Consider the following 22,070-nt stretch of genomic DNA (forward strand, 5'->3'; position numbering starts at 1 on the left):
TGAAGTCAAGGGTGATTGTGAATGGTAAGATATCCAGGCTTTTGTGTTGTGCAGGGGGAACTAGGCAGGGTTATCCCCCATGCCCCCTTGTTTGCCTTGTCAATGGAACCCTTGCTGAGAAGACTCGGCACACAGACGGGTCGAGGATACAAGGGTTAGGGAGAGGAAATTCAAACTGAACATGCATGCAGATGACAATGCATTACTTACCGTAAAAGCATTTCTGATGGTTGTATCTGCTTAGATTCACATGCTGTGCATAGGTCCGACATCCAGTGGTCACTGCGGAGTATTGCATTTTGTTTTTCGTAGTCGAAAAGGGACGTCAACAAGGCGTGTCTGAAACACTATCCCTATAGTGACGTGCGTTGTACCCACAATCCCTCACGCGTCGAGGTCCCTCAGATTGTTTTTTCCGCCCAGCTACTGGTCGCCTTTATGCGGAGCTCCTCGAGAGACATTGCAGATTTCATCTCCTCGACCTTTGGTCGTTTTTCCTATTTAATATAGAACATATCGATCCCTCCCTCGACGCTGTTGTGAAGCTGTCTCCGCCGAGCAAGATCTTCGACGGAGGGGACGAGCGGAGGAGATCCTTCGGCGTTGCCGAACACGTGGCATGGCCTCGCAGGCCATATACAGTAGGGAGAGTGGGGGTCGTGGGACATCTCTGGTTCTTTTCTGAGAATGCCTTTCCTTTTCCCCTTCCTTTCCCTTGGGGTGGTTATCACGATTTATTGCCTCGGCTATGGAGAGGACACCCTTTAGGTTTTGCCCGCTTTGCAAGGGCAAGTTCACTTGGAAGGACAAGCATTCACGGTGTAACCGCTGCTTGCCCCTCGATCACAAAGAGGAGGGTTGCACGGCTTGTCGGCTTCTTAAGCCAAAGACTCTAAAAGACCGTAGGGTCAAGAGGTGGGCGGCCTAGGCTATGTCAAAGGCCGATGCTTCACCCACCGTTGCTACCACTGACAGTGACGAGGAACGTGACAACAGGACCTCCGCTACGGAAGTCGAAAACCCCCCTAAAGAGCGCTCACGCGCTTCGTCGTCTATCCCCGGCCCCGACGGGCTCGGCTCACGCCCTGCTTATGGTGATGAACACCCCGGCGACATTGACGCACACAAGTCCACACATAAGCACACAACCCATGGCTCTTCTTCGTCGAAGGCGAAGAGAGCATCAGCGCCCAAGGAGACGCAGGTTCCACCGGCGGCCTCCTCGGACCGTTCGGGTTCGAAGCCCCTCTCACAACCGCAGCCGCGACCAGCGACTGGGCTTTCGGCAAATAAGGGCGCCGCCCCCAAACCATCGGCTGGCGCGCATCAGCAGAAAGCGCATGCCGCCGTAGAGCGATCGACACCCGTAACGTCGAAACCACAGCCCTCCGCTGACAAACGAGTCGCTGAGAGCTTGGCGAGGATCGTGGTAGCTGATGCCCACAAGCGCACGCCGAAAGACACGTCGAGCGCTACGCAAAGGTCGAAAGACACGCCGAAAAAGCCCCAAGAAAGGCAGGGACTACCCCCTTCAGTCGAAGGGACCCCCGACACACCTGAAGGCTTTTCGGAGGGCGACGGGACACTTTCCTCGACGTTGTGGGAGAGGTCGAGCTGTTTTCAGCTACAAGACACTATTTTTCCCCCGCTAGACCGCTCAGGGGTACCCCATGAAACCATGGAAAGGCTTCATCTCTGCATGGAAAGAATGGAGAGGTTTATGAATACCCAGAACCCGCCCACTCCCAAAAGAACAAGAGAAGGGCCTCAGGAGGACCCCAGGGCCAAGATTTCGAGACAGGACACAGCCTCAGACTTCCATAGTGTGTATGACCTCACTGGGGAGGAACATTACTTGGAGGAGGAGGATGATTTTATGGACGATGAAGAGGAACGGAACCAGGAGGAAGGTCTGGAAGACAGCCCAGACTTGGTAGGAGAAGGCTTCGGAGAAAATCCAGGAGAAGGACCTTCTCACCCCTGGCAATCCCCATCAGTATATTCCGACACTGATGTCCTGAACCTAAATCCTCCTGACAATTCACCTGTTAGAAACACGTCTCCCATTGACGATCAGCCCACATTCAATGCCCTGTTGCGCAGAGCAGCAGCACATTTCGAACTGGACACTGGGGAGCTCTCTCCCGAATTAGACTTTGTAGAAAGAGTAATTAAGGAGAAACCCCCGGTCAGTCAGACCATTCCCCTCCTCGCTTCGGTGAAGAGAAGAATCATCCCCTCGCTGTCCACACCCGCACTAATCAGAAGGGTTAATCCTAGAATTGAAAAACTTTTCACTCCTTCACCCTCAGACCCGCTGTACATCAGAGGACATTCCATCCCGGATTCCCTGGTAGTAACCAATACAAGAAAGAGGGCAGGGGTACCACTTTCCACCAATGAGGCACCACCTGACAAGGAGGGCAAGAGGTTATATGCCCTTGCAAAAAGAGTTACATCCTCGGCTGCCTTTTCGGCTAGATTTGCGAACAACAATTCTTTGCTCGCTAGCTATGCGGACGCGCATTGCGCCAAACTGCGCAAAGACGCCGAAGAAGCGCCGGAACCTCTACGTACACGCCTGCTAACAACTATTGGCGAAGGAACCCAGGTCAACCAGAGTATTGTAAAAAACTCTCTGGATGCTGCAGAAACAGCGGGACGTTCCCTGGTTCAGGGAATACTCCTAAAACGCCACGTATGGCTGCGCAACTCAGGGTTCAAACTGGAGGCACAGGCGTCTTTAATAAATAAACCTGTTGAAGACTCTAACCTCTTCGGGAAAGCAGTGGATGAGGCTCTGGAGATGGCTAAAAAAAGAGTTTGATACTATCAAAACTCTTGACCAAATCTCTAAGCCCTCTACCAGACGCGCCTATGGCAACAAACGCTTTTTTCGTGGCCAACGCCAACAACAAAACCAGCAGCAACAGTACCCTGCCACCAATTTCCAAGTGCCAAAGGTCCGGAAGGTGATAGCAGAATATAGGATCTTGGTGGGCTTCAAAGTTAATAAACAGAAATCCATATTGTTACTGAGAGGGATGTAGAGGTCTTGCAGCAGTTCTGAATGGATGTCCACACGGACAGTATAAGGTACTTGGAGGGGTGGGGGAGAATTGTGTGATGCGAACTTCGTAGCCATTGGAAAAGCTATACAGGGAAATGTCGAGGTGGGGTACATATACAATATCTTGGAGGCTGGTTGCATGCACTAAAGATGAACTTCCTCCCTGAATACTTAGTTCAGATGCTGCCGGTCAGGGTACCGGACGCTCTGTTGCGGGAAGCAGAGAGCGCATGCTATGCTTCTTGTAGGCAGGACAGAAACCCTGAATTGCTTACGAGACTCTGCCCTCCCCCCACCCCCCAAGGGACCAGAGGGGTGTTGGCTTCCCAGATTTGCTTCAGTACTTAAGGCGGTCCAATTGAGGGCGTTAGGACCACATCTATGGGTGGGTGGGGAAAAGCAGTGGGCATACGTGGAGAATTTTTTACTAAGGCCAGTGACGGTAGGTGAATGGTTGTGGGCGCCAAGAGGGAAAACCCTGAAGAGGATCAGGGATCACAGTATAATGGGCCTAATTTGGGATCTCGAAGAATTCTCGAACAATGGGAATACCACGTGGCCATCTCCGCTGAGTCATCTATTGGAACCTGCGGTGCAGTACGATATCCCCGACCCGGCCAGGTTTGAGAGCTGGGTTGAAGCAGTGCTGGAGCGAGTGGGCCAAATGTGGAGGGAGGAGAAATTCCTGTCAATACAGGAGCTGGAGGCCTCTCTGGACGTTGGAAAACTATACGTGTTTTCCCCATCTGCAGCTGAAGTGAAAACTGTAAACACAGAGGACTCACACCGTTTGAAACCCAGGGATCTGCCAGGGGGCTGATATTGATGCGTTACTCGGCAATGGTCGCGGCTAAATGAAGCAGCACAGAAAGTCTCTGGTCTGAATTGGGTAGAGATCTTGGGTGCGAAATAGATGATGTCCTTTGGCTGAGAATGTGTAGGTGAGCATATAAGACCTCCATAGCTTGCCAATATAAATTGCACAGGCTAAAACTGTTGCACAGGTGGCAATACGACCCAATTCGACTATCCAAAATGTTCCCTCGGGTAAGCCTGAGTTGTTGGCGCGGGTGTGGACAACATGCTTCGTATTGTCACATTTGGTGGTCCTGCAGAAAGACACAGGTGTTTTGGAGGGAGGTACTGGGATGGATAAAAGAGGCAGCGGTTTGCTAGGACGGTTAGACCTCATACTGATTTTATTCGGTCTGGGGGTCAGGGGGTTGTGGAGGTCCCTTATATACATGGCTCACTTTATGCTGGTGGCAGCGAGGGCATATGTAGCGATGTATTGGAAAAGACTAAATGCTGCTGAAATTTGGAATGGGCCATATAGGATGGAAAGCATCTCGGCGTCACTCCATGGTGTGAGGTCACAACTGGAGATGGGGTGGTTTCCTTTTTGGGGACTCTGGAATAATGGTAAGGCAAAGCTGTTGCACTTAGGCTAAGTGTTGGGGTGTTCAGAAGGCATGGTGGGACTGATACGGACGGGGTGGTTCTCCCCTTGCTGTGTCTTTTATATGGAAGGAGTAGACCCCGATCATGGAGAAACAAAGCAACGTTCCCAGAGAATTGTTGTGAGGGGTTGACAGGATGTTGCTGCATCCGTGGGCGGGGGAGTAGGGGTCAGAGGTCAAAATAAATGCTCTTATTATACACATCTATATTGTGTTGGGTTGTTTATTTTGTTGTAAAGTGTTGAAAAGCGAACAAAACATAATTTAATGGAAAAGGGGGGGATAACCTTGAATGGGGTGGCGGGAGGGATGGGAGAATTATATTTAAATGTTTGATGTAAGAGTTTGATTTGAGAAATGAACATTTAATAAATATATTAAAAAAAATATTCAGTCCTGGGAATCCCAGCACTGAAATACATCATAATATAATGACCACACATCGATATAATTCAAACGTGTTCCGGATACATGCACAGAATTACATTTAGAAAAAGCATGGCTTTTATACAGCACAGCAACAAATCTTTCGCCACTGTTACCTGCAGGAGCTGGCAGAAACAGTTTCCATCCAAGAAGGCACATTTCAATACTCCCACTGTAAATTAAGCAAACTGTGAGCTGCTGGTGAAGGTAAAAAAACCTCCCTCTACGAGTCAACAATCCACTGAACCATTTCAATAAATAAGAGGGTGGTGGGGGGGGGCTGGGAGTAGCTCTTAAGCGGTCGCGGACCCATGGAGAGAGATCTGCAGATTCCCTCCTCCCCCATCGGAGCCGGGTACGTGCATAGACATTTCCAAGGGCAAGCTTCACAGACAGAACCTTGGCTTGATGAACACTGGGGCTTGGGAAATACAACACAAGTCATTCCTTAAGCTTTAAAATGAGGTGAATCAGGAACTGGGACTTTCTAGGTAAAGATTTGAGAGGTTGAATACACTGCACCTGCAACCTAGAACCATCTAAAACCCTGGCCTAGTAAAATAGACCCAGAGTCTAGAGCCTACATTCTAGAACCCACTTCTCTAACCAAGTCTAGAACCAAGCATTCTAGATCTTGGGACCTCGAACCAAAGGATTTGAAATGGGTCCAATTAGTCCATTACATAAATATTGGAAATTTTACAAAGCAGAAAAGGCTTTCCAGCAAGTAACCAGTGGTGTAAACTCCTACCAAAATCCAGCCAGCCATAACATAGCTCAAGCATAGCAAAGCTAAGCACACCTATTCACAAGTGAATAAATATCTGCCTAAACCTGAATGCACAAATGCGTTGCTCAAAATGTGCGCATGCCAACGTCCATGAATTGTGAAGCAACTCTAGTAAGAAAACCACATCACAAGCTATAGATATGTGAAGACAACCAGTGATAGAAATTGGGATTTGTTGACCAGGAGCAAAAAGAAGCCCTGGGTATCTGGCATCAGCCGTTAGGCAGGGGCTACCTCTGGGAAACAAGGAGCTAGTACACAGTATTCCCCAAATACAAATTGTGTGTAAGATGCAAACTAACTGTTTGGTGGTGATTTTATCTATATGCTTTAAATGCCCCTTATGGGCGTCCGTTATTCTTTTCTATACACATTCCGAAACCTACACTGTTTATAACCGTTTGTATGGCACCACTTGCCTGGAGGGGTCAAAAGCAGCTCCTTGTAGTTGTTGATTTCAAGCTAACCAGGCTCCTTTGGGATGCTAGCTCCTGGCAATTTCAAACCCTGGACAACCACTCCCGTCCATAAATAAACATGTGGAACTTAATGGAACATGTTAAACATACACTTGACACTATGCTACGCAGAATAATGCAGTCCAGGTGATGAATCGCATATTAGATAGCAAGAGCAGTTAAGTGCTTGCTTCTGCTATTAAATCTACTACCAAATAGATTTAAATTAAGGGAAAGTGAACAAACCTTACTCCTAATACAGACAGTCGCAAGGCCACCCATTGGTGGACATAGGTACTACAAGCTGAAACACTACATAATGGCACAGGAGAAAATAATGAGGGATCAATAGGAAGCAGAGGCAAAAGGTGGGTTATGTGAAGAGCATAGCTCCTAGACTATATGTGTTGCTAGAAGACAAATTCCTAGTGACGTGTTACACTGTGGTGTTAAAGGGAACCATGTGAATGTGCTTTTACACTTGAGAATCCGTTAATGGTATTTAGAACTAGCGATCTAATAATTGTCCCTACTGCGATCTGCAATAGGATACAATCCTGGAATTCAGTTTCCAAATAGATTGCACTGGCGACTGGCCAAGTCTTGCTATGATTACTCTTAGGAGAATTCAGAGATCTAAAGCCTTGCAGGGATCATAGTTTGACATTCGTGGGATTTCTTAGTTATAGGGGAATTGAGTGGACAAGCTTGAGATATATGATGATAAAATGGTAAAGATTCCTTTGAACAAGAAAGTGTAGAGATCCAATCAATCCAATTCAAATGTGAATCCTGCTCTAGGAGTGGAAAGAAACCCTTGGCTACTTTAAAGTGATATGTCTTTACAATCCTGTACTAATGCAATTTTGCATAGTATATCTGACATTATTGCCAATGATTTTTATCAAAATGTTGATGAAATTGAAAATGAAGATACTATCATGCAAAATGTGACCACAAATAGTATAGGTGTAAGCTCCTCGGAGTCAACAGGAGAGAGCTCTAGTTTTGAACTAAAAAGTGAAAATTAAAATGCCACTGACGGCGAGAGTTAAAATGTTTTCCAGTGGGATCCAGGTGGTTTTCTAAACCTATTCATGCATGAAACAGAACAAAGTACATCATACAAAAGGTGGTCGGTCAAAATCTCGAAACAAAAATCTCGAACGACAAAAAGGTCCCAAAAAAAATCTCGAAAAAAAAAGTCGAATTACTCTTTTTTTAATTATATATTTATTTTGGGGTCCGGGATTTAAAAAACAAATGGTTAAAAAAAAGGGGGGAAGCCCCCCATTTCGAATAAACGGCATAAAAAAAAAAATGCGACTTTATTTTAGACGTTTTGTTTGAGATTTTTCATTTCGGTTTTATCACTATAAACCCATACAAAAATGTAATCAAAGTGAAATACAAAGCCACACTAAGAAGCATAGCAAAGTAATCCCATCTAACTAGTGACTTTAGATAGGTCATTGTACACCCAGTATCGGTAATGTGTGACATACTGCGTGAAAACATGTCTAGAACACACAAGTTTGTACAGAAAAAAGTGCAAAATGTCTAATATGTATTGTAATCCAAAAGAGTGAAGCACAAAGTAAGCACTAATTGGTGACAAATGTGACTACCACTATATACTCTAAAAGAGGTTTGGATTTAGGAATGCCTAGAAAACAGGTGTCAATGTTCAAGGGGAGAAGTGGTAGGAAAAAATAACAAAAACACATTAAAACAAACAGAAGGAATTAGTCACTCCACTCTTATGGCATCAAGGGGAGATGTCATGGGATTTTATCCATTCTGCCCTGAGGGGTAAGAGGACTAGGTATGACACCAACTCATTTCAGAATTTCCACTCATAATAGAACTATTTCAGCATTGGCTTTGGAAGGCAGAGTACAATATAGTGCCTTGAAGGGGCTAAGCAAAGGGATTCCTACATTATATCCTGTAAGGATATATTACGTTATGTTTAAGTATAGGTAGAAAGAGTAGCAGTGTGAAACATGCTTAAGGGCAGTCCATAGCGCAATACGTTAACCAGCAACTGTAATGCTGAACACTGCATAATTATACTCAAAGCGCTTTAGTGCTCAAATGGGCTCTTCAAGGCCAATTAGCATTGTAGTTAAAAGCAGCTATATAGCAAAGGAGATTTAGTAGTAATGTTTCAGTGCTTTTGAGTTAATTCCAACATCTACCATTCAGCATTGCCTAACGCTAAACAGCTTGATCCCATCAAACATGCTTACATATGTAATGTAGTTTTGAATAGTCCAGTACATCCATAACTATGCAGACATGAGCATAGTGAGTAGGCAGTGGACCCAAATCCACCCCATTTCCTATTTAGCAAAATAGACAGCATCTCACTTGGGAGTTACTAAAAACACCTAATGGTCTTGAGGTAAGGGTGTTCAGGGCATGTCAGACAGATACTTCAGCTTGAAGCCAACACCGATACTTCAGCAGAGCTTGGGCAATCAACCAACATGGTTTACCATTTTCCTAAGGAGAAAGGAAGGTACTTCGAATCCAGAAGCTGAGAAATTCCTCTAACAGTGAAAGCATGTAAGTAAGGGGAATCCCAAGTGAGATATCTTACAAATAGGCTGCTGACCCATAGACCAGTGCTGCTTCTGATGCTAGTGGCACGCCAAGGATTAAGCGGGTGCAGGCTCTTAGCCTCACCTTAAGTCATGTTTGATATAGGTTTTGAAAAGCATTGAGAATAGCCATTGCACCTTTCCTTGAATGGCTGCTAGCCTCTCCTCCGAGGGGGACGCCAGGCAAGACACTGTATTGAGTCTGGCACCCAGGAACAACACGTTCTGTGATGGCGGTAAGCAGGACTTCGGATAGTTGACAAGAGAACCCCAAATCCGTCAATAGTCGGGATGTCATCTCCGTTTATTCGTTGCCCAGCTCTCATAAGCGGGTACCGGCTAGTCGTCCAGGTATGGGTATACGTGTATGCCCTGTAGACGTACCACCACTGGTGCCAGGCATTTCATGAATACTCTTAGGGCCAACTTCGTGCGAGGGGTTTGGAGCTTCTCGGAAAGATCAAAAACATGTTACTTGATGGTTGCATTTCTAGCAGCCAAATATGAGCACATCTCTAAATCTTCATCCACAAGAAAATGATGTTTTATCAGAGCCATTTTCAAGATAAAAAAATATAGGTTGATAACCATCAGCATACATATTTTGGTGTTTGGACTGGTAGTACAGAGTGTCTTTCAGGAGGGCGTTGCTGCGATTGACCTTAGTATGAACATAGGACGTTGCATACACAATAACAGAGTAATTAAGACAGGAAGAAACAATATTAAGGCTCTTCTCCAGTTTCATAAATAATTTCTAGGCAGAAGCGGTCTGCAATTCTCTGTTTCATAGTGGAAGTCTAAATCGGAGGCAATTGATGGCGGCAGAAGGGTCCAAAATGGTGTGGAACATTCCAAAAGGAATTTCTGTATTTGAAGGTATGGTTGTTTAATCATGTACGCAAAGGGGCTACATGTAAACGTTAAGGCACCAGTGACAGCAATGACTACTGCTGACTAACCAGTTTCATGGAAGAGTGAAAAATACTTACCCAGATTTTTTAGCTGTGGTTGCAGAGGAAAGATTGGATCTTCTATTACATGGTGTAAAAAAAGTTCACATCCAGAATCTAGAGCTTGCTCAGGTACTCTATCAAATGAATGCTGTCTGGATTTGGAAAAATTAAGACTGCTTGTGTAGGTCTGAAAGGATGAGAAAGTACTTTCAAAGCACATATGCGGAGGCTGACAAGCAATCATTGATCAAGCTAAGAAATTCCATGCAATTCCGAGGCGATCTGGTAACTTGATCAGCAAAATTAAATTAGATATTCAACAAGAGCTGACAGTAAAATCAGTGTGGTCCACCGTTTGTTTATTCACTAGTTTATATTTCCTTGCTTCAGCTCAACAAGTACAACGCCCTGTTGGGGGAAGGCATTTTGAGTTCAGGATATCTGGGGCCAACATATTGATTACATTTTGACATGCTGCTCAGCAGCGCCTGACAGAAAAGTTGGAAACTTTGTGTGAAGGGTTAACTAGTTTTATAGGGGAAATGGGGCGCTGGTGGTTGAACGTGGCCTCAGATTTGTTGGATTAGTACTGAAACAAGCCATTGAGGTCTTTGTAGCTTTGCTGGGATAGTAGTGCTGCGCTCTTTAAACATTCAAATTACTTCCCGGAAATCTATGCATGACAATGATTGTGGCAATTTGCTCATCTTGCTGCTGTAGTGGTATGTGGGCATCGTTTAACAGCCTGTGATATCTCTTGCTACTAATTATCTGGCATGGTCATCCTTTGAAGTGGAGTACTACTTCCCATTCTAGGTTGCAGACTATCATATTTAAATTTGTTATATCAAAATTAAACTACAATTTGGCAGCTTTGATTACAGGCTTCTTTTGAAGCGGAGTTACGGAGTGAAATATACAGGTATTGTCTATGCTTAAGGTATGTTTGTAGAGCATGAACCGGAGAAGTCTGGCATTCAGTATTAGTAGATGACTGTTGGGACAAAGTGACACGGTTAATGGGATTTACTGAGGTCTGGAGTTACGGGAATGCGGCAGTTTTAGGATCAAAAGAGACTTGCAAGGGTCTCCCTGTGAATGTGATTGGGGACTCCTCTGTGATGGATGCGTTTGTCGCCTAAGCCCACTGCCTTTAAATATTTGAAGATTTCGAAGGATGATTGCACTATTTTCATATAAGCATATGCAGTTATATAGGTCTACCGTTTATTTTGAATATTCTTATCCTAAATATAATTTTTGAAGGTCAACCACTTTGAAGCTGTCCTTAAATACTAAGAATAGTTATGTGTTAAAGGTAGTGTTTCATTTTGTTTGTTGGGATCAATGGTTGATCGCATTGACTAGTCTTAAGGCTAGAACACACATGCTCTCCCCCTTCACCAGTCACTCCATTGCCACCTCTGCTATATTTTACCTTATAAAACAATCTATTACATTTTAGGAGCTTTAACTCAATTGCAAAAAAGGTGGCCAGGCGCTCTTAAAATTAATTAGAAAATATTATCAATCTCCCCAGCTGGCCAGAGCTTTCTTTTTTCAAATTTATCACATGTCCTGTAATTTTTTTTTATACATTGTATTTATTTTTTAATTTATAGAAGCACGCTTAACCCGTAGGCATCGAGCGCTAGTTACAAGATATAGAACTTGGAAGTAGAGGACAGTAGAAAAAATGTGCTGTAAAATTGTAAAAGGGTGAACAATTCAAAGATGTTGCACTACAAATAACTTAGCATGGTGACCTTTTTTCCAATCTGCAAAGATTGGTCTCTTGTGATGTATGCAATTACTGCAAACCTTTTACTGCGACCCCCTAAAATGATGACTTATTTCGACCCCCTTTTCACCCCATAAATATGCAGGGAGACCCCCCTCACAACCCCTTCGACTTCCATTTTCTCCTATACCCATTCTACCACATATATATGGGTGTAAAGGGGGGGTAGGGGGGGCAAAATAATTGTTTTTTAAAAAGGTTGATATTTTAGGTGGTTGCAGTAAAATGGTTGCAGTAATTGAGAGATACCGTCTCTTGTAGGACAAGATTTGAAAACAAAGGTTATGGGATGGACCCTGCTTATGCAATGAAAAGCAAATTCCCCTGGTAAAGCTTGCTGCCTAAAAAAATAAAATCAAGTGTAGGGTTAATGTTTGAGCAATACAAGCAAAGAGAAGGATTTACGTGGGGGGGGGGGGGTGGATAAAGTCTTTGGTCTTACACATTCCGAACCTTAGTGGAGTAGCCTTGAGTTTTCAAACGTTAAATATTTGAGACAAACATAACCAGGCCATTAGGACGGACAGGAATGAACCAGGATATGAGGTTTGAATACCAGGCGGGTGAAGAATTTTGAACATGTGATGCAGTGTTTTGTAAACCTAAAAAAAAAAAAAAAAATCAGACTGCAACTGCATCACTGTAAAAAAACAAGGGGCAAGCAACATAAATGTAAATGCTTGTTAAACTATCCGTTGCTCAAGAATTAAGAGGTTAAGTCTAACTAGAAAGATAGCAGAGGTCTCAATCCACTGCAGTATGTGAAGGATCTCTTCCTCATGCCTACGAGAGGTCAGCAATTGATGATCTGGGAGAGTTTATCAAATTCAGAGTTCCAGATCAAATGCAATGGCACATAATGGTTCAACAAACAAAGATCTGTGATAAATGCTAAGGGCAGTAATTCGGAATAATCAGATTTTCTCAAAGGACTAAGGGAAAACAGAAGTAACAAAAATAAATCACATCTACAGGTGGTTGATTGCTTGCTGGAAATAAAGTATGGTTCATTCGACTTGTGTGTCATGACAAATGCATTGGTAAGCGAAGGAAAGAGTGCCAGTTTGTCAATGTCATCAATATTACAGGATTCTCTTGCTTAGAGAAGTAAATCAGCCAAGTAATCTGTGGTTGCAACTGAGTAATTTATTTTTTAGGTAGTTTTCTTAAAAACATTAAATTATACCCCCCCCCCCCCAGAAAAAAAACAAATATTTATGTAAGCCAGCAGAGTTGGAGTGAAAGTCAATCCCAAAAAGTGCAACAAAGAAAATATAGACAGTACATGTTTAGTAGATATGATGAACAATTCCAATGGTAATCTAGATGCTATTTTGTAACTAGGTCACAAAGTATTGGCATGGTTCTAAGAAGTAAATTGAGAGGCTACATACCTTTGCAATGATCACTTCTTTCCTCAGAATCTTCATAGCATAGTAACGCCCTGAAGCCTTTTCTCTGACTAAAATGACTTTTCCGAAGGTGCCTTTACCCAATAACTTAAGATAGTCAAAATCATTCATGGTCTGAAAGAAAAAGAAGACAACATAGGTGATCACAGTCTTATCAGTATGGAGTGCCCTCTTTTGCTAAATGTGATCACAATAAAACACAAAGGAGGAGGGAAGCTAGCATACCTCCATGTCCTCGGTTTTCAACCTAAAGCATTAGCAGGCAAAATGCAAATACTACCTGCAACAGCAAATGTGTAGGCGTGGGAAAGGCACTGGCCAGGCCCCGCTATAGTGGTATTAACTGGAAATTGATGGTAGCAGGTTCCAAATGGTGCAAGTGCCTGAGCATCAAATAGCAGTTTGTGGGAAATGCCTAATACTTTTAAACAAGCCAGAATTGTTGGCTTTTCCAATGCTGGTTTTTAACAGGACTTCCATGTACGAAACTGTTAGGCAAAGTTTGTATGCAGTACCCTCTGGGAACACTAAAAACAACTGACTACAGGTATAGGAAACCAAACCTTTGGTATAAGCTTGTACTACAGTGTTTTGGTGGAGTGTTGAACAGCCAGGCTTATCTCAAGAGGGATCAATGTTGTCTGTAGTGTAGTTACCCAGAGACTTACAGTTACAAGTATTCAAATAAACTCTTACACTCAAGATTTCTTGAATAAACAATTATTAATTTATTTCTCAGTCAGTTAGAATAAGCCTTCTTCAGAAGGGAGCAATACAATAGTAACACTCAAATACACTTAATGAAATACACACTCTTAATATCTCTAAATCAGTAGATACCCTTTTGGGATGGCCCACAGACACTACCTACACCCTCCGTTGACTTCAATTGCTAGGGTGCTGGGTACATTAATATATCACTGTTGCATTTAGGATCATATAGTAATAAGTCAAAGGAAAAGATTATTTAGCACAAACAAGACACCACAAATATTCGTAAGCAGGCAAATACTTTCAGATCCCCCTCAATAAGAGTCTTTCAGTGAGAGGCTAAGCCAAAGTCAATAGGCAAAAGTCTTTGTAAACTGAAGCACTACTTTGTAGGTAAGTAGAAAGTCTTTGCACAATATTTCAGAAGTCCTTGAAGAAAGGAAGAATCAAATGTAGGGCCACAAACTGATTATACTTGTGAATAGTAGAAGATGCACACAACTCTACAGTAAGAGTTAAGTTCTCTCAGACTTTTTTACAGTACCTTTAAAATGAAGAAAATACGCAGTAGATGACTCCTGTTCCTGTGCAGCTCTGCAGATCTCACTGTTCGTGGGCCTCAGTCGTGGGGACAAGAGGGAGGATGTCGGGGGACTCCTGCAATGCACTGGGACGGTCTAAAACTTGCAACCGGCAAACTTCATTTTCAGTGGCTGTTCAGTGTTTCAGCTCCTCACGTCTTCCGCAAATAGCAACACTGCGGTTCCTTGCTGTCAAGATTGACTTTTCTTGCTTCTGGGGTACTGCACTCTGTTGAGGAAGCTCAGGCTCGGTCAATTCTGCTTCTTGGGAGTCCGGAGGATCTTCCTGGAGCTATAGGCCAGCTTAAAAGCAATGCACACAATCTGGTGTTCCTCTCCCTGGCTATACGGTTTCCAGCAGCAACTCTGTGGAAATTCAACCAGCTCTGGGATGGATGTCCAGGTGGCTTACTTTGCAGTGGATTGGTCCCACCAACTCAAGGGGCAAAGTAGTCCTTGCAGGGGCTTCTCTGTCGATGCAAACTTGGCATTTCAGCACTGCAGCAGGGCTTTACGGGACAAACCAACAGTCCAGGAGTTGCAGCAGGCGTCCTCTTCAAGCTCTTCTTCGGTTCCTTCGTCCAGTGGTCGACTCTGCCTTCCAAGCCAAAAGACTTGCCTTTTATTCAGTTCTCTCCCATTCATTCCAGCCTAGCTGTCAATCTCCCAGCAGGGTGGCTGTCCTTGCCAGACAGTCAGCCAGCCTATCATTACAGGGTGCATTTGGGTCTCCTAGGAGACTAAGCACAAGGAGTTCCGGGTACCTCCCTCACTTCCTGCGTACCCCAGACACCCTGGAACCAGAGGCGGGTTTCACTTGTGAATCCCACCAAAGGCAAAACGAACAATGGGACCAAACCTGGTTTGGCGCGCAGAGTAAATCTCAAGATGGACCTTTCCACAAAGAAATGGCGAAAAAAGAAGGCCGGGCCATTTTGACAAAAATGGCACCCTTGGGTGCTTTACTGCAGCTGCGAACGCAGCCCGTGGTAAATGCACACCATGGTTGTTACAAAGAAACCACTTCCACCAGCCATTCAGTGGGGAAAGGTTAACATACATTTTTGTACCTGAGAAGCTAGACAAAGGGGATACTATGTTACCCCTCCAGCACCCTATTACAAGCTAATGTGTGCTGGTTCTAGAAAGTTACAAATGTAAGTGAAGTCAATTTCACTTTACTGCTCTGGGAAAAAGTAGTTTATGGTGGAGTGAATCATCACATTTCTGAGAATTCTCCCCAACAGAAACACAGAGCTTTCGAGTGGCTGAAGGCAGACCTGGTTAAGATATTACACCAGTAGCGCAATTACCAGCTCAAGTAAGGACATTAACTCTTGGAAGACTGCTTTAAAAAACAATGGCAGGCACTTGAGTGCGCAGTTTGATTGTAAGGCTTGATTAAAGCGAGCTCAAAAAGTTAATGAGGAGCTTTTTTGGGTGGGTATGGACCGAAAGTGGGTGGGAATGGCCACGGGGATTAGCATGTTAGGAAACATTTTCTTTTTGCAACTTTCCCTCCACAGTTTTCTTTTTTCTTTACTTTTTGACCTGACCCTTTAAAAGGGAAGTAAAGCTTTCAGCTTAACTTAGCTTACCTCCTGCTCACATGTTAAGAGGAAACTGATCAGTCGTTCCGACTATCTGACCTGTGAAACTAGGTTTCCCCTTACCCAACGTTGGATGAACAGGGCACCACCCGTTTTAGCGTGAGCTAACCAACGGTTTGGTAGCAATAGCCAAGCAGCCAGGCTTAGTCTAGGTGGGATGAGGGCTGTAGTGGGGCACGCAGTACTCAGAGAATAAACCTAGTTCAATGTAACACTTGCACACTAGGAGTTAAATAAAAATAAGCATTTATTTTATCTATACATCTAAAAAGGCAAAAATTGTTTGTGGCTGCATTTGTGGCAAAGCGTTGCTCCTTATACAATTCCACACTGTTTCACCAATCTGCACCAAATTTTGTTTAGTTGCCTGTTAGGACCCTCCGGACATTGCTAGCTACATGACATTCGGACAGCCCATCCCTTTCCCTAGATTTCAGCACCCTCACACATGAGACGGTTGCCTGAAATTGGCATCAATGTGGTTGTAGAAGGACCAGTGCCGACCCGAGGAACAAAACGAGGTCCATGCCCTAGGATGCATGGCTTCCAAGATATCTGCACCACAATGAACTGCACCACTCCAGGGTGAGGAGACAGGTGGGATGAGAGCACAAAAGGTCCCAGTATGCAGCAGCACACAAACTCTCGCCTAACCCCTCCCTCACGCTCCAAACCTCTGCTCCCGGGTATGTCAGCCAGCCACGCGTGCCCATTCTCAGTGCAGCTTACTTAAAGCAATAAGCAAATCGAAACAGCGACCTACAGGATCAAATGGTATCATGTCCACCTGCCGAACCCATTCTGAAAAACGTAAAGCTACCATTGGGGATTTCTAACAAATAGTACATATGAGGAAATTAAATCCTGGGCCACGCCGGGTAGACAGCTTGTATCCACTAAAGCTTGTAACTTTGAAGTAAAGTAAGTACTATCACACAATAGCATTAAACACAGAATAGATGCAATATCAAAAGGATACAAGATACTTTATAACACTTTTAAAGTAACACAAAAGTGGTAGAAACATCTGAAACATGTGTGCAAACTTCGGACCAACGTTTATAACTTTAGTTAACCCCTGCTTAACCAAGCTAAAGAAGTCCAGCCCTATTCTAAATGAGCCTCTCAGTCAAACGGGTAATGGGGACCAGTGACCAAGAGCTGAGGAAGGAAAGGAAGGGAAGTAGTAGGCAAGGCAGCGTCTTTGAACATTTCTTCACGTTTGCAGGTGAGTGCTAGTTCAGTTTCTTTAGTAAAGCGCACTAAGGATTGAACACCCCATTGTAGCTCAATGTAGGCCTAGGAGGGGATGCAAGTAACAGATTAACTGCACGTAAAAGCTTAACCGCAACCCTCCGAAGCACAGGAACAACAAAGTAGGCCAGAAGTACATACTGGGGTTAACAGTACGTTATCCCTAAAGAAGTTTGTGCAGCAAGATGGTCTCCAAGTAGAGGCGACAGCAGACCCCGTAGAGGCGACCGCAGACCCCGGATCGGGCTTCTTGGTCTTGGCGACCGAAGAAAGAAGCACTTGCAATGGATCTGGTGGTTGTTCTCGAGAAGTTGGACACCCAGCAAAAGATCTTTGCAGCACTGGCTCGTTGGCGTCTTTCAAGACTTGGATGAAGGCCGGTTGTCGTGCGTTAGACTTTGCTCCGGTTATCGTCCCAGCAGAGGGAACTTTCAGGAGCGGGATTCAGTCTCTGGAGTTCCAGTAATACACCGGGTATTGGTTAATTGTGGCCTGTGGAGGTTGCAGCTCTTCCAGGGAGGGTGCAAAATGCAGTCAAGGAAAGCTGTTTTCAGTTCAAGTGTTCGTTGTATAAAAAATGGGCTGTGACATTGTTCCCAAGTAAAAAAATACTTACAAAATTAGGCAGTTCAGGAAGTGTGGTCACAGTGAATTAGTAGTTAGAGAAACTTGGCTCTGCTTCCGGCTGCAAGTGTGCAAAGCGCGTGTGCAATGGTAAAATATGGGCGAACTAAAATTAGTAAAAGCGTTCCCTAGAGGCAGTAAAATGCCCCAGTTGAGAATAAGTGGAACCACGGGTCAGTTAGAGTTTTTGTTGCTACTTACTAATAAAGCAGTTAATGCTGAAGGATCCTGCAGGGAGCTGCCGGGTGTATTCGAGCTGGAAGGTGGATAATTATTCAAAATGGCCATATATTTCAAGTGGTGTATGCTCATAATGTCAGCACGCTAGGATTGGTGTGATGTCGCATGTATACATGGTTGTTTTTTTATTAAGATCTTTATTGGTAAGAGATGCGCGAACGCAACACATGTGTACATAAATTATTTATGTATGTCTCTATGCTGTCAAGACCATGCATAGGAGCTGCCATATAGTAGAGAATATTATTAACTAAGATATATATTTGAGTGCATAAGCTATGCTCTGAAGAATAATACTACACTGGTCCCGTATACTAGTGGGTATGATATGATGCACCAGAAGGACCAGTAATGGTCATCTAATGGAGCTAATCTACGATACCATACAATGGTTAATGGTTTGGATGTTGTCCCTGTGCCAATCGCTTCTACTGGAAATGTCTAGGTCAATACCTTGAGTGGCAATGTGTAGGGGGAACCACTGTCAAAGCAAAAAAGTAGGACAGTGGAATTTAAGAGGATAAGGGTGACCCACAGGTCAAAACAAGCCCCTAATAAATAAAAACCCATTGTTAGCTAATGTGTTTGGGATAGTGATAACTCACCTAAAGTCCAACTAGTGGTTTTCATTGTGATGCATTAGGGAAATAAGTTGCGAATGAAAGGCCATCATCTTCTAATTAGGTTTCAAATTAGATTCCAAACAGTCCATGTTTTTTCATTTCTCGCTAGATCATAATATGGTTAATGAACCAAAATGGATTTTAAATTTTCTCACGATCACCAAATTGAAGAACACTGGAGGATTTGTGATCCTGAAGTAGACACCATAGTATAACAATTTGTCTCAATCGAGTTGACATCCTAGTCATTTCAGGGCTCAACAAACTCTTGAACCAATGCAATAACACCTGATGTGCACATTAATGCCCCTGTGGGCAATAACACTCTGTTAAAAGAATATTAGATAACTAAGATCCTGTGTGTCGAATACTGAAATTTGATTACCTTTCTCTACTGAGTTCACATTCTAATGGTGTAAGGACCGCTATGTCAATCTGGTGTATGCCAATACATTAGTAGAATTCCAGTTTTGATGACTTCAAGATAAACACGGCTGACTCAAAAAGAGTTCACACTCTAAGGCTTATTTCCAAACAATGTATATGTGTCAAACTGATTCTTCAACAAGTAAAATGGTCCCATTGAGATCTAAAGATAGGGACCCAAAGAGTATTCTTCATTAATACCTAGTGGTGTCATGGCATCCAACTTGTGGATCCAGTAAAGTTTACACTGTGAAAGTCTGTTGGACAAATCTCCCCCTCTTGGAAGAGGGTGTAATACCTCTAGTATGATGCACCGTAGCTGTGCAATAGTATTGAGATTTTCTTTAAAGTGTCTAAATACGGGTTATTTGTTATTGGCAGTTCTAATGTTGGACTATGTTCCGTCCATCTCTCTTTGGCCCTTCTGGCTGTTTTACCAACATAGTACTTCCCGCAGGGACACCGTAATGCATAAATAATGTTTTTGGCATCACAGGTAGCATAATCTTTAAGGGGGATTTTTTTTGCCTGTGTTGGGGTGTCTGATGTAGTCACCCTTTATGATACTCGTACAATACTGACAGTTCAGACAGGTAAATGTGCCACATTTAGGCTTACTCAAGGTAATTTGTCCTGTTTTCTTGGTTGTTTCTGCTCTAATAAAGAAGTCTTGCAAATTTCTACCCTTTTTCTAAGCTGTAAGCGAGCATAGGGGGTTCTGGGAATAGTCAGTAAAGATTGGGGTCTTCCTTGATAAGGTTCCAATTTTTGCATATGATCCGTTTGATTTGGTAACTTTGGCTTGAGTATTTAAGAGTATGAATTTGCAATTTTCCTTTCTATTATTTCCTTGTAGAAGTGCTTCCCGTTTTAGTGATTCTGTTCTGGTGATGGCTTTATCGAGAATGTCTTCTGGCAATCCTCTCAGTGAATCTCAACCTACAAAGAGAATATGATAGTATGAAGTTAACAGTCTGAAGTAATGCTCTTCAGTCTTAACAACTGGCTGATTGGGAGGTTTTCTTTGAGATGGTAGGATGAAAATGTAAAGTACTATTGACTTCTGTTGGTTTCCTAGAGACAGTTTCAATTCCAGTCCTAGTCAATGTCACATTTACGTCCAAGAAGTGAATGGTTGGTCTTCCTATCTCGATCGTAAAAGTTATCCTTTCATTACAACTGTTCAAATAGTTTAAAATTCCATAAGTTCTTCCTCTGTGCCTTGCCAAACTCCAAACACGTCATCAATATATGGTTTCCAACATTTGATTTTGTTGTTCCATGGTTGTTTGTCCAAGACATGTGTATGTTCAAAAAATGTACATATAAATGTTGGCATATGATGGTGCCAGAGATGACCCCATCGAGGTGCCTGCTATCTGCAGATAGTATTTCCCATTGAATCTAAAATATTTGTTGTACAGGATAATGTTGGCTAATTCAATTGCAAAAACCTTTTGTACCAGAGTCACATCAAGTTTTAAGAGCAACCACTCCATGGCTTCAATCCCCTCACTGTAGGGAATAGATGTATACAGGCTATTTACATCCATTGTAAATAGTAGCAAGTTGGAATCATTAGTGTCCAATTCCCCTAGTAATTGCAAAAAATGTGAGGTGTCCTTCAAATAAATATAAATGAGAGTTGCCCATATCCTAATTATCTAGCAATTATATATGTTAGCACATTCTGTGCTTCTTTGGAGAGTGCCAGGGATCGAGGGTCCCCCTGCTTTCTGATGTAAAACATGGTGGTGGTGTTGTCTGAAGATCCTCACCACCTTGCCTTTCAGAGGCGGGAGGAACAACTTGACGGCCCAGAACACTGCCCATAACTCCAGGATGTTGATATGAAGATCTTTCTCATCCGGCAACCACAGGCCCCTGGCGTGCATACGTCCGGTGTGCCCGCCCCATCTCTCTAGGGAGGAGTCTGTGGTGACCGTCACCTGGTATGGAGGGCTCTGAAATACTGCGCCTTGGGCAATGTTGGAGCCAACGCCCCACCATACTATCGCCCGATGGAACTCGTCGTTGAGCGATATCTTGTCTGTGAAGCTTCCAGACACCTGTATCTAGCAGGCGTACAGGAATTCCTGAAGGGGTCGGATTTGCAACCTGCAGAGCCGGACAAGCTAGATGCAGGATGATATCATGCCCAGTAACGACTTGATGGCCCACACCGTGGCCGCCTTCGTCAACGACAGATGTTGTACCTTCCCCCAAAATGGCTGCTATCCTGTACTCCGAAGGGGTGATGCCAGGCAAGACCATGTATGGAGTCAAGCACCCAAGACCAGCGCGTTCTGTGATGGCGTTAAGCAGGACTTTGGATAGTTGACGGAGAATCCCAGATCCGTAAGTAGCCAGACTGTTGTCTGTGTGTCCTTCAACCAGCTCCCACGAGTGGGCACGAATCAGCCAGTCGTCCAGGTACGGGTATACATGTATGCCCTGTCGGTGTAGATGGACCGCCACTGATGCCAGATATTTTGTGAACACTCTGGGGGCTGACTTCAAGCCGAAAGGTAGGGCCTTGAATTGGTAGTGCTGTCCCTGCACTACCAAACGTAGAAACTTTCGATGTTTCTTGTGAATGGGGACGTGGAAGTAGGCGTCCTCCAGGTCCAACAACGTCAACAAGTCTCCTCTTTCCAGTTGGCCGAGCACATGCTGCAATATGACAATCCTACATTTTTGCGATGTTAGTTATTTGTTCAGACGTCGTAGGTCTAGGATGGGGCTCCAGCCCCCCGTCTTCTCTCAGAACAGAAAGTATCTGGAATAGACTGAGTCGCTGAGGAACTAGCACTATCGGCCCTTTTCGCAGAATGGCCCTACCTCTTCCAGGAGCTGAGGGATGTGCTGCTCTTGGCGGATAACCAGAGAGATCCGCAGACACCTGGGTTGAAACTCCAGGGTGTCTCCTTGGGCAGGAGCATCCAGCACCCATCTGTCGGTGGTGATCTTTCTCCAATCGCTGAAGAACCTCGTCAGGCGGTTTCCCACTAGGGTGCACGAG

At 44.0% G+C, this 22,070-nt stretch overlaps 1 protein-coding gene across 1 annotated transcript in view; it reads right to left on the minus strand.

The window, feature by feature from the left end:
• Positions 1–22,070, minus strand: part of AKT2 (AKT serine/threonine kinase 2) — a 1,087,541-nt gene that overhangs the window by 580,338 nt on the left and 485,133 nt on the right. The window contains exon 6 of the mRNA XM_069644479.1: positions 12,962–13,093. Coding sequence (XP_069500580.1) covers positions 12,962–13,093 — 132 coding nt within the window. The remainder of the gene's footprint in view (positions 1–12,961; positions 13,094–22,070) is intronic.

Source organism: Ambystoma mexicanum, chromosome 2p (genome assembly GCF_040938575.1).
Source record: "Ambystoma mexicanum isolate Mex_15411 chromosome 2p, UKY_AmexF1_1, whole genome shotgun sequence".
Classification (NCBI taxonomy): Eukaryota; Metazoa; Chordata; class Amphibia; order Caudata; family Ambystomatidae; genus Ambystoma; species Ambystoma mexicanum.